Source organism: Centroberyx affinis, unplaced genomic scaffold, assembly GCF_046629955.1.
Source record: "Centroberyx affinis isolate AG114_WGS23_722 - 3 ecotype Tasmania unplaced genomic scaffold, CSIRO-AGI_Caff_v1 ptg005831l_1, whole genome shotgun sequence".
NCBI lineage: Eukaryota > Metazoa > Chordata > Actinopteri > Beryciformes > Berycidae > Centroberyx > Centroberyx affinis.
In genome coordinates this window covers 118057-131182 of record NW_027282956.1, presented here as the reverse complement: position 1 = coordinate 131182, position 13126 = coordinate 118057, and the positions used below count along the sequence as shown (strand labels likewise).

The 13126-nt window shown below is 47.0% G+C and overlaps 1 protein-coding gene across 1 annotated transcript; it reads left to right on the top strand.

Annotated features, from left to right (window-relative positions):
- Positions 1-399: 399 nt before the first annotated feature.
- lrrc4ba (leucine rich repeat containing 4Ba) lies at positions 400-5318 on the top strand. Its single transcript, XM_071547337.1, has 2 exons — positions 400-645; positions 3357-5318. The coding sequence occupies exons 1-2, from the start codon at positions 400-402 to the stop codon at positions 5316-5318; spliced, it is 2208 nt and encodes a 735-aa protein (XP_071403438.1).
- Positions 5319-13126: the final 7808 nt, after the last annotated feature.

Sequence of the window (13126 nt, the reverse complement as noted above, 5' to 3'; positions counted from 1 at the left end):
TATTGGTCCTATTCATTCTCTGTTGAAAACACGATGCACAGTCTGTATTCTGTATTTAATATGTCTCTCTCTCTCTGTCTCTCTCTCTCTCTTTTGTTCTTCCACAGTAACTCCTGGGTTCTTCTCACTTCTCAAAAAGCTTCGCTCAAATCCCCAGACAACACGAGAAAAAAAGGGAATAACATCTGTTTATCTGCATATTTCTATGTTCAAAAAACAAGAGGAAAAAACACAGAGATCGACAGAGGACAAAAAACATCTCCGAGGATGCGGAATTAGAAAGAACAAATTGCCACTGGAGGACCAAAGGGAAAATAAACCTTTTCTCGCAAATCCACCGGCGTGGAGTCAACTCACTCGTACCTTCGGATTAAAGAGCAGGGTCATGTCCCAGTTGCCATGCGCATCGCCACGCTGACCTGCCTTCCCGGCCCTTCCCCCTTCCTCTTTCTATTGGCCCAGCTGCTACTGCGGCTCCTCCTACCTGGGCCGGAGTTGGTGGGAGCCGCCTCCTCCTGCCCCTCCCACTGCACCTGCTCCAACCAGGCCAGCCGAGTCATCTGCACCAGGCAAAACCTGGACGAGGTGCCGGAAAGCATATCAGTCAACACACGATACCTCAACCTGCAGGAGAACTCCATACAGGTAAATATTGGCCGTACAAAGCATTTCGCTAATCAAATCAAGTCAAACTTAATTTGTACTGCACATTTCATACACACACACACAGAAAAATAAAGGTGTGGACTTAAACCGAAAATGGTTCTTCAGAGTGGTGCCATATAAGAACCATTTCCTGTTCCACAAAGAACCTTTCAGACCGAGGTTCTTTAAAGAACCATTTCTGCACTCCTCTGCTTAGACTCCTGCATTGTGTTTTTGTTTATCTGCCCTTGTATAGCCTCATTTGCAATTGCACAATATACACTATGGAGTAGTTTGGTTATTTTCCACATGTATGCCATCACCCACCATCCAATAACTACGAATTAAGAACCCTATATATGGTTCTTCTATGGCGTCACTCAGAAGAACAATTTCCGGTTCCACTTTGCACCTTTACTTTTCTGCGTGCAGGGAAACTTTATATAAAAAGCGCTTTACATAAACACAATAAAAGCAAAACACATACAAAGGTATTGCAAACCCACCATGAAAATACATGTCACATGGCAAAAATATACATGTACACATATCCCAGAGAGAAAATACACATAAATACATATTACAGAGAGAGAAGATGCATATACTGTATGAAGGGATGTGGGGAATAAACCCACCTTTTTATCTGCAGAATATAGTTTACACACCTTTTAGTCTGACATTAATCTTTATGAGGTGAATTCATCATTCACCAGTGTAAGCAGCATCAAACCGATGTAAATTATATGAGGATCGTCTCTTTTCATGGAAAAAAGGCATAAATTAATGGTTTCCTGTAAACATTATTGATTTTTGTAATGCTGGTTGTTTCCCATATGATGATCAGCGACTGGAGGTCACAGTTTACCCACCTTTTTTATTTACAACATAACATAAACTACATCGCTGCATAAATCACATGGAGAAAATACACACTATTAAAAATGAATGTGTTACTTTTCAACAGTGTATGTTAATAATATAACATCCCATATTGACGCAACATAATGTAGTTATTGATGATAGTTATTGATGTAGTTATATATAGTTATTGATGTGCTGAAAATTTACATATGCATATATAACAGAGAACACACACACACACACACACACACACACACACACCTATTAACATGTTTATTTATGTGTTTATGCTGGGTTTTTTGTACCTACTGTATATCTGCTGCAGCCAGTTGTGGATTAACCTGTTGATACGGTTTTCTTTTTGAAACTTTAGTTTTTAGTAAAAGACAGAAAAGTAAGGAGTCAAAATGCTAGAGAAGACATTTAAACCTCTGCTGAACTGAGGGAATTTTTTATGAATTGAAAGCAAGGCATATTTCCATGACACCGTGCTGCCTTTTGTATGCATTATCAATTTATCTAGAGTCCCGAGACAGCATTTGTGGCTTTACAGCTGCAAGGGAAGATCATTTAACCACAGACCATCGATACGAAGCGCATGAATCTCTACATTTATAGACAGAGTGGGTTTATTTTACTCTTCGCTACAACATTTTAAGTAATTGCAACTCTCCTCGTGTTGCTGACTCTGCTTTGTTCTGTTGTGATTTTAAATTCATTTGCACTATATTTGATCTACCCTAACGAAAAGCAACAAATTCCCTAAACATAGTTCAAATAGTCCAGTGCATCAACTATTATTTCTAACTGTTTTGTACATTAGGACTCAGAAACACAATCAAACGGAGATCCCCTGCTCCTTGGAGAAAGCATGTGATTAAACTGCATGTGATGTTAACAGAGCAAAAATGGGGCATCAATCCACATGATTTGGTCTGCGAGGGTTTAAGAGATGCTGCTCCCATGGAAAAAAAAATAAAGAAATAATAACACTATTCATTGCGCTTCGCTCTTAGCCTGCGAATTCCGATTCGGTTTGTTGTATCCTGCAGCCCCACTTGAAATGATTAAAAATCTAAAAATGTTTTAACACCTGAAGGCATCCTAGATTCACTGGCTTATTTTTTCCTTCACTGAGTACCCTGAGAGTAAAGCCTTGACAGCTCCCACCCCCTCTTAACATCCCCACCCCTCCCTCTCTCTCCCCCTCTTTGCCTATCGCCCCCTCCTGCTCCTGCTCTACATAAAGAAGAGGCGATGGCCTGACTCCAGGAGTCTCTGTGTGTCTCACAGAGGGCTTTGGCCACACATATCTCGAACAGTCAGAGATTTAAGGGGCTTTTAGTCGCGCTCACTAGCTGTGTGTCTTTGACTTCTCGCCAAATGAGCTCCATTTGGACAGCTAGCTGATGCTAGTGTGCGGTGTCCGGGGCCCGTGGCACCCATGTTTTCCAGAAACATGTCTTCTCGCATGAAAACATCTCTTTTGGTTGTTCATTTGTGTAATGGAGAAAATGTGCCACAGTTTGTGTATTTAGACATTTTTAATTGCATTAATATGGTTTCTTAGTTTTGTCTTAGACTGTGATTTGTGGAAGTGTGAACTCTGACAAAAGAGGCAATTGTAATATCAATATTTTAGTTTTCAAAGCTTTTAAACATCATAATGAGGATAAATCCCTTTTAACTATCACAAGTGGTGGTCCTATTGATGGGCAACACCTTTTGACTTTTACCAAACCTTTCATCATAAAACTTTTTCGCACACATCCTTGTAACAGTCACTTAAACCTCTGTTTATCTATCACTCTACATGTCAGACAGTAACGTTATCCTTCTCTGCCCTCCAGGTTATCAAGTCAGACACTTTCAAACACTTGAGGCACCTTGAGATCCTCCAGCTCTCCAAGAACCAGATCCGTCAGATTGAAGTCGGAGCGTTCAATGGCCTCCCCAACCTCAACACGCTGGAGCTCTTCGACAACCGCCTCACACTGGTGCCATCACATGCCTTCGAGTACCTCAGCAAGCTGCGGGAGCTGTGGCTGCGCAACAACCCCATCGAGACGCTGCCGGGCTACGCCTTCCACCGCGTGCCCTCGCTCCGTCGCCTGGACCTGGGTGAGCTCAAGAAGCTGGATTTCATCTCTGACGCAGCCTTTGTGGGCCTCATCAACCTACGGTACCTGAACCTGGGCATGTGTGGGCTGAAGGACATTCCCAAACTGACGGCCCTAGTGCGCCTGGAGGAGCTGGAGCTGTCAGGAAACCGGCTGGAGATCATCCGACCCGGCTCCTTCCAGGGCCTGGTGTCTCTCCGCAAGCTGTGGCTCATGCACTCACAGGTGTCCGTCATTGAGCGCAACGCCTTCGACGACCTGAAAAACCTCGAAGAGCTCAACCTGTCCCATAACTCCCTGCACTCCTTGCCCCATGACCTCTTCACACCCCTTCACCAGCTGGAGAGGGTGCACCTCAACCACAACCCCTGGGTGTGCAATTGCGATGTGCTGTGGCTCAGCTGGTGGTTGAAAGAGACGGTGCCCAGCAACACCACCTGCTGCGCCCGCTGCCACGCTCCCCCCGGCTTGAAGGGCAGGTACATCGGAGAGCTCGACCAGAGCCACTTCACCTGCTACGCCCCTGTCATCGTGGAGCCGCCGACCGACCTCAATGTCACCGAGGGCATGGCTGCCGAGCTCAAGTGTCGCACAGGCACCTCCATGACATCTGTCAACTGGATCACCCCTAACGGCACCTTGATGACCCACGGCTCCTACCGGGTGCGCATATCCGTCCTGCATGATGGCACACTAAACTTCACAAATGTCACCCTGCGAGACACAGGCCAGTACACCTGCATGGTCACCAACTCTGCTGGCAATACCACCGCAACTGCTGTCCTCAATGTCACCGCCGCTGATGTCAGTGTCAACTATACCTACTTCACCACTGTTACCGTGGAAACGGTGGAGTCCACAGGAGAGGAAGACTCTGCGCTGTTCGCCATCAATGAGACCTTCATCCGTGTTCATCCTGGCCCGACTCCCTCCGGTCACCTGTGGCCAGAAGGCGTTTCCACCACGGCCTCCTCTCTGTCAGCCGGCTGGTCCTCCTCTTCTCCCCGGGCCACCCGGCCCACTTTCACTGTGCCCATCACTGAGCCGGGCTTCTCAGGCCTAGACGACGTGATGAAAACCACCAAGATCATCATTGGCTGCTTCGTAGCCATTACCTTCATGGCAGCGGTGATGCTGGTTGTGTTCTACAAGCTGAGGAAGCAGCACCAGCTGCATAAACACCATGGCCCCGCCCGCGCTATTGAGATCATCAACGTGGAGGACGAGCTGGGGGCCGGGGCCAGCGGTCGGGGCAGCGGCATCTCAGGAGGCTCCACCGTGACACAGAGCGGAAGCAGCGGGATAGGAGGGGGCCAGAGCCTCAGGCTGCACCACCCGGAGATAGTCAACCTGCCTAACCTGGCCCGGTCTGAGCACCTCAACCACTACTACAAAACCCATCACTTCAACAACAACATGATGAGCCTGGGCATGGGCCCGGGCGGCATGGGCCTCAACAACAACAACAACCCTTCGCCTTGCTCTCAGTCCCAGAACACGCCCATCTCCTGCTCCCAGGGCCCAACCTCCACCAGTGGGGGAACACCCACGGGTGGCACCCTGCCCTCCCCGGTGCCCCTGCCCCAGTTGGGCATCCACAGTTCTCTGAAGGGTCTTATGGGGAAAGGCCAGAACGAGCCACTGCTCTTTAAGAGTGGCTCCAAGGAAAATGTGCAAGAGACTCAAATCTGAGAGAAAGTGAGAGGGGAAGTAAGAGGTAAGGAGGGGGTGCTGGAGAAGACGGTGAGACAGAAAGAGCATATGAGAGAGAATATAAGGCAGTATGAGACGGATTGTAGCCTACTGTCCTCATGGACAGATTCCAGAAAATATGAAATTTGACATAGTCACTGCTTTGCATTGTCAATCTGTTGACAGAGGAGCAGATAGAAAGACTGAAGAAGATAGAGTATTACATCTGCTCAACACTAGTCCCGGCAATAGCATCTGCCCAACACTTCAACGCATACAGAAACATACACACAAATGATCTAGACCACAAACATCAGAATGCATCGAGAATCACCTGTCAAACCTGCTACGATCTGTGCCAAAGTACAAACCCAAGCCAACTGTTTTCATCAGCGTCCACAATCAGAGTGGAAAGTTATGAATAATGCACATGTGCAATGAACTTCACTAGGTGTATACAGGCCACTTCATATATTACCAGACACATTGAGAACACCCATGTATATATTTGGAGGGAGAGATAATACTGGACATTGAACACTGTTGAAGTTGTCAGATTAGTGTTTGGCAGAGCCATTGGATAACAAACAATGGTTTAGGTGAGCGGGACAGTCCCAAAGTAGCGCAAGGCTTCCAGGAAGCACTAAAACAGAGCAGAGAAACATAAATTAGAGCAGTGCAGCGTTTCTGTCCAGGACACAGGTATCAGACTAGCACTTTGCAGGGAGAGAGAACCGCAAGAGTTGTGTTTTACAGAAGTGGCGTCACTCTCACTTTCTCACTTTCTCCCCTTTCACACCTGACTGGCGACTGTCTCCTCTGAAGGAGAAGGAGAGAAACAGAGTGGGTTGTCATGGGAGAAGACAGATGCCGAAAAGGCGAATAGGACAACGAGAGATCTAAAGAGACTGAAAGTACATATTATATATAAATATATTTTCATTCAAAGAAATAAATTATAAAGAATCTTTATCAAGCTTCTGACTGAAAACTACAACGTCTGAAGAATATAAAGAAACAGCTGTTGTAGTGGCCCTCCGTTACGACTTTTCTCAGCTTTGAACAAGATGGCCTCTCCCACTGTGCTGCATAAGGACACGTTGGGGAGAGCGGCCTCAGTTGAGCGGGAGCTAAAACAGAAACCTGGCAAAGTGTTTGAGTGAATTTATTTTGGTCTCGACTTTTTTGTAGCCACACAAAGTGTTCCCTCTCCTGTCGCATTTACATAAACAGGGTCATTGGAGGAGGGTGATCTTTATGCTCTACTGCGAAATGATGAAATATGACTACAGCTCTTCACCATTTGATATACAATATGGCTATAGTACTAATAATAATGATCGTAATGGTAATAATGATAACAAGTGTTAGCTTTATTTGTCTCATATCGATCATATAAAGACGAACACGGTAAACGATCAACAATATTATACTGTACATATTCCTAAAAAGCTGCTAGTTTAGCATGCTCTCTACAGAAAACACTCTAGATTTGCTCAACATTCGGTTTCAACATAATGTAATATATATCACGACGATGATACATATTATTGTTATTATGTTACGTTATCATTATTATCATTAGTGTGACTATTATTATTACTACTACTAGTGTATACAAATAGCTGAGAAGTGCATCTTTTTTTTTTTTTTCATTTGTATATGAAAGTGAAGTTGTTTTATGACTGATCCTGTCGGATTCTTCGGCAAATGGACGCCGGCGCTGGGATGGACTCTGTGTGCCGCTAATTGAACTCCACATGCATCAGCAGGAAATACCTGGCCCTCAAAATGGCCTCCTCAGTCCAGCCCTCAGTGACTCGTCTGCTCTGATGTCTCAAGCAGTCAGGACCTCTCATGTTATCATGCATTAAAGACAGGACATGAACCTTTGATGGAGACTGCTCCTTTGCAGAGGATTATTTCACAACTGTATCTCAGTGTTATCGTGTATGAGTGGATTTCATGGCAGCAGGGAGCTAAATGGACGACAGGCATTGCCAAGCATTTAAAAGGTAAGCGAAGCTCGTTCAATGAAAGAGACAGAAAGACTTAGGTGACATACAGTACAGTATATAGCGGTGGGTGAATTTTTTTCTAAAGAAAAAGGACAATTAAATGAAAAAATATAGAACCTTATAGATCTCTTTTAAAAACAAAACTATTATGATAAGTGTTTTTCATTTTGGGTTTTTATCTAGTTTGATTATTTTCTGTTTTTTTAAATCAAGTGTTATCTTTATTGTAATATTGTTATTGTTATTATAATTAGCTAATTACACTGGTTATAATTATGAGAGATGTTCTGTTAGCAGAGGTCACTTTGAAAATTAAAAAACCTGGCACATAAAATGGCAATTGAAGTCTGTGAAACTTGGTGGCTATTTTGGTTTTTTGTTCTAATCAACTTTAATTGAAATATCACTGTTTGTATCCCTTTGGCTCTGCTTGAGATGAGACACAGCGAATGTGAAGCGGTCAGCATTGGGTCCTTTTTTTTTTTCTGCACAGGGGGACAGGAAAGGCCCTGCTCTGGTTTACAAGCTTACTCACACTCGCTCTGTGCTTTTCTGAATGTCATCGCTATCACAGTGCTCAGAGTGCGATTGCGCTATGTCAACACCTCGTTGCCATGACTACACACTCTCAGACTAATGCGCCAAACGGCGTCACCGTCGGCGCCTCGTGCGGCACCCGATGCCCCCTGTCAGTCATGTTCCTATAAGATGCCATATCTCGACGAGCCGGCCAGTGTTCCTCCAACGGTAGCAAATCACCTCTCGCATTGTGCCCATGTCCTCACATAATACCCCCCCCTCCCCCCCCCCTCCTCCCCATCACCCCCCCACCCCCTGCTTCCTGCCATCAGGTTGCCCTGGCAACTGTTGCCGCTGCGACAGCCCTTATCACAGCGTCTTGATTTGGGCTTCCGAATGCAAAATAGATGGGAGCAGACGGTATAGAAATCCATTTGCGTGTGCAAGTACATTCATCCTAAAGATTTTTCCCCCATTCCGCCCGGCTTATGCCAGTAATTCGCACCATAATGTTCCTCGCTAATGTATTCGAGTTGTTTACACCAGCAACTATATTTCTCACACCGCTGACTTTCTGTCTGTGAATCATGTGATTTACATGCCACTATCCCCCTATACATGTAATTTGCATAGCCCCTTACACCATTGCAAAACGCATTTATGCACCCTACACTTGTGATTAACACTCATCCCCTGCACCAGTCATTAACATATTCCTTTCCCGGCACAAGGGGATCCATATTCCCCTCACAAGTTATTTGCATATTCATCTGCTTCTGTGTGTGCAAATAACAGAGAAATTATCATGTGGGCAAGCTTGTGGGTATGAGTGTGATGCGTGGATGTGTGTGTGTGTGTGTGTGCATCACTTTTGTGTACATCAGTGGCTCAAAGCAAGGACTGTTACAAAAGCTATTTACCCCCAGTTCCTCAGATATTGTGTGCCCTGCCTATTGCCTGTAGTAGCTCATCACTTTGGAAAGCATTGTGTAGCCCCTATAGCTCCTATGAAGTGGCACAAACCAGAGGCCATGTTATTGAGGCTGAGCAGCGGTTTAGCTGGAGACACACAGTCACAGTGCTGCAGTGTCTGAGTCACAGAGCACTGAACACACTCCCAACACTCTAATGGAAATGCTGTGTTTACTGTGCAGGAAGGGACCCGCTCATTCACCCATTCAGGGAATAGGTGAAAAACACCAGAAAATGAGTGTGTGTGTGTGTGTGTATGTGTTTATGTGTGTGTGTGTGTGTGTGTGTGGCTGTGGATTATGAAATGCCTGTTGTACTATTGTATAAGGCAAAGAAATCAGGACATTTGAAGCAGTACGCTGTTTATTGCAAAAGATATTAGACCATTGTCGATGCAATACTGTTTAGTGCGTGTGTGTGTGTGTGTGTGTGTGTGTGTGTGTGCATGCGTACGTGTGTGTGTGTGTGTGTGTGCGTGTGTGTGTTCAGGTGAGCTTACACTAGCTGGGTTGTGTAAGGAGGGAGAGAGGGAGGAGGGGCGGTCAGACCTCCATTTTAAATCCCCAGTTTAAACCAGCTCTGTCTGTCTCCCTCTGCTTCAGGCTACTTTATGATCCTCTCACTGACACTTCAAGTAAAAACAGGATTTTTTGTCTTTTTTTTTTTTTTTTTTTTCTTTTCGCTTAAGCAGCTCCCCCTCCTCTCCCCTCTTATTGGGATAAACCCGACTGATGAAAGGTCTGTTCAATCACGGCCGGCAGAACGCGTCCCCAGCCTCCCTTAGCTCTTTGTCAATCTGACACTACAAGTTCAGGGTCAAGGGTCGAGTCTCGCGGCAGCTCTTGTTTACCTCACGCCTTTAGCCAACTAATCAAGGTTAGCGTGTCCGTATTGGATTTGTTTTCATTGTTTTGCCCTGGTTTGGCTAAATAAGACAGTAACACCTGTTGGTCTATCTTAAGTGATTCTGAATGTACATTTTCAGCGGCTTTATTTATGGTTGAAAGCCTTGACGGTGATGTGACTTTTAGTAACGCTGATAATGACGCACACATTTGGAGCTGCTTTCCTCCAGTGGGTGATGTTTGTGTAATTGTAGGTATTAGGTGTTGCTGTGCTTAAGACCCAGGTTCAGTCTCCTGCTCATCAAGGCCAGCGGTGATAAAAAACCCGCGGCCACACACTTGCGCCGGTCCCCGAGGGCGGTGTTGCACACATGTTACCCTCGGCACTACAAGCCCAGTGTGAGCTCCATACTGCTTAATTTCTTTTCTGTCACCCAACCCTTTAAAAATAGCAGTGAGGCGACAGCAGAGCTCAATGCATTATTGATACGCATGGTGTCAATGATGCATGCGCCTGGGCACCGCCGCTAATTTTCTCCCCGTTGTCGAGGCCAAAAGCATCAAACCGCTGTAATTTATATGCATCGTTATTGCTATTATTTTTCTCGCGGCCGTCAGACCGGTCCACGGAGCCGGAGCCAAACCTCGCGGCTCGCCTCGTCACGCGATGCCGCCGATTGGCTGCCGAGATTCTCTGAAGTGCGGCGGTGTTTTTGTGTGCCACTGTGTGTGCGAGGCCCGGCCTGGCCCGGCACGGCCCGGCCCGGCCCCGGCCGAGCCTCGCTGTGCCTCGCTGTGCCTCTGCTGCGGGATGTTTGGCAGTCAGAGGCTGGTTTCATTACCGTCACGCTGGTCTAGGGCCGATTTTGATGCCACCGGTTTTTCAGATGATGCCCGGATCATTCTGTTCCGATTCGCGAGGCAGGTTATGACAGTGTGTTTTGGGTGTTTTTTTCTGTCACTGCAGTGTTGCTTCTTGCTGGAGCTTGAGATGAGATGCACGCGGACGCTTTTCTGTGTCATCAGCGTGAAGAGCTCGTCCTGCAGCCACTTATCAAACCTGACTACACACACACACACACCGACACCGACTGACTGAGTGATTTATTGATCGAGGTGGTGCTTTTGTAAACGATTTGCTGCTGAGTGCAGTGGGGGTTAACACAAACCTCTCAACCGATCCCATTGTGCTCCGGTTTGGCGCGCTCCGGCTTCACGTCCTGTGAAGGTGTCCTTAATTTGAGCGCGGCCGAGACATTAGCACATGGCTTATTTCCTTGTTTCCTTGGTAACCGTGTCGTCGGTCACAAGATGTCCGTTTTGGTTGACTTGCGAGCTTTGAGATATGTGGCGACGGGGGGGGGGGGGGGGGGGCATGTCAGTGTGTGTGTGCTGTGACGTGAGAGTGATGAGCGGTGTCTCATCCCAGATGACTATCTCCTCTGTGTCACTCTGCTGTGGGTCAGCGGGCCTCAGCGCTGCCGCTCAGAGCAAGACTGAGAAACATCCACACACCCACTGAAATAGTAAAATGGGACGCGCTCGCAGCCCATGTAATTGTAAAGTACCGATTAATGGGAATAGTAAAGCAAGAGCGCTGCTAAACACAGAGCCTCTCTCATGAATGCTTCATAAAGCAGAGTATCGCTGTTGTCGTGTGAAAACCTCGTAGCAATTGCTGATTTAATATTTGAACTTCAATTGAAAGATTACGTTCTCTTTGGGTTCTTTATGGGTTGAGAAAATTCTACAATCCTTGGTGCTTAGGAAACCCTTTCAAAAGCCTTTGGGTAAACTACAACAATGCAAGGCCCACAAGCTAAAAACAAAGCTGTTTTCCTTAGATCCTGAAAAGTTGACATTTTGGCGATGCAAGGTTTTCACCCGGCAGCGACCATATTGCGCGTTCAAATACAGATCCTAGTTTCTAGTATAATCTGGGATGTTGTATCCCGTGTTGGGATTTGGAAACACTCTTCTGGAGCAACTTCATGCCCTGGAACGCTGTGGAAAGCTCCCCTCCAGTTTTCTGATGTGTGGACTTGGGGAATTGTATTGGAATGTCCTGAACCATCCGTAACTATTAAAGGATGTGCTGAGCCAGCAGCTGTGCTCCTCTCAGAGGACAAGCTCACAGTCTAGTCTCCAAATGCACATTTCCCCTCTCCACAGCAGCCCAGCTCCCAGATTTACTGTTTATGGGCACCTTGGCTCGGCATCATAATCGCGCTCTGCTGTGTCTGATGTTTGTTTGAAGCTGGGCGGGGGCCATAGAGTACATTACAAAGCTTTGAAGTGCAAATGCAGGTCTGGTTCGCGCACCGTATGGAGAGCAGCGAGGAGATAGCGGAAACCATATGGATGTAAGCCTCGTGGCGTGATAATGGAGCTGTCTACCCCCGTATCTGTCCGCTGAGGCCCGGTACAGGACATGAGGTCACGGCCGGACCGGACGCCAGCAGCGCGGGTCAGAACAGAACCGCAGGTGAAGCCGGAGCGGAAATCAGCCCCCGACCCAGACGCTCCTCAAACCTCGAGTCAGGCCCACAAAACAGGAAGCAGACCGGTCGTAAACATTCATCAATATGAAATAAAGTTTTACTGGAGATATTGATTTTGCTTTACACTTTTTTTTTTTTGTCTCCACCCCCACTTGTCAGCCAGTGAGGCATGCTGCGTTTCTCATTGGTGCTGATTTATTTATCCGGGCTGGCCCTCAGTATCCTCATTTCCCGTCTGCTCTCATTTCTGCTCGCAGCCTATGTGACACCCACCTCACGAGTTATATTTTTACCCCGGTGCTCACGATTGGCTACGAGCGGCGTTCAGCTGGCAACACAGCGGCTTGTGATGTGCTTCTGTACGGCCCGTGGCTTTGCCACACTAAGCCAGCAGAGCAGCCCGCTCACCATGCAACAGCCCCTGTCGCCCCGGGCCTCCCCCCACCCCCCCTCACCCCCCTCTGAGCCCACAGGAAATAGAGTGACAAGGGAGAAGAGGACAGAGAGAAACAGAGAAAGAGAAAGGGAAGCGAGGGGGAGGAGGGGGGGGGTAGATGGAGAAGGGCAGATAGATTGAATAGAGAAGAGGATGACAGGAGCAATGAAAGATGACTGTCAGAGGACGCTGAGAGACATCCTGTCACTCCTTATCCCATCTAGGTAGGTTTTACTCTATATGTGTGAGTGTGTGCGTGCGTGCGTGCGTGCGTGTGTGTGTGTGTGTGCGTACGAGTGTGAGTGTGTGAGTGTGCATGCGTGTACGACAGGGTACGACTGTGCGTGACACGGCCATACGTATGAATATTTATGCATACGTCCAAGCGGGTTGCGTGCATACTTGGGCGCACTTGAGCGCGCTGCGTATCTTGTGTTTGTGTGTCTGTGTGCGGCGGAGATAAAGACATGAAGGAGGAAGGGCCGCTGTGGCGCTTATATGTCACCCAGCGCCGGAG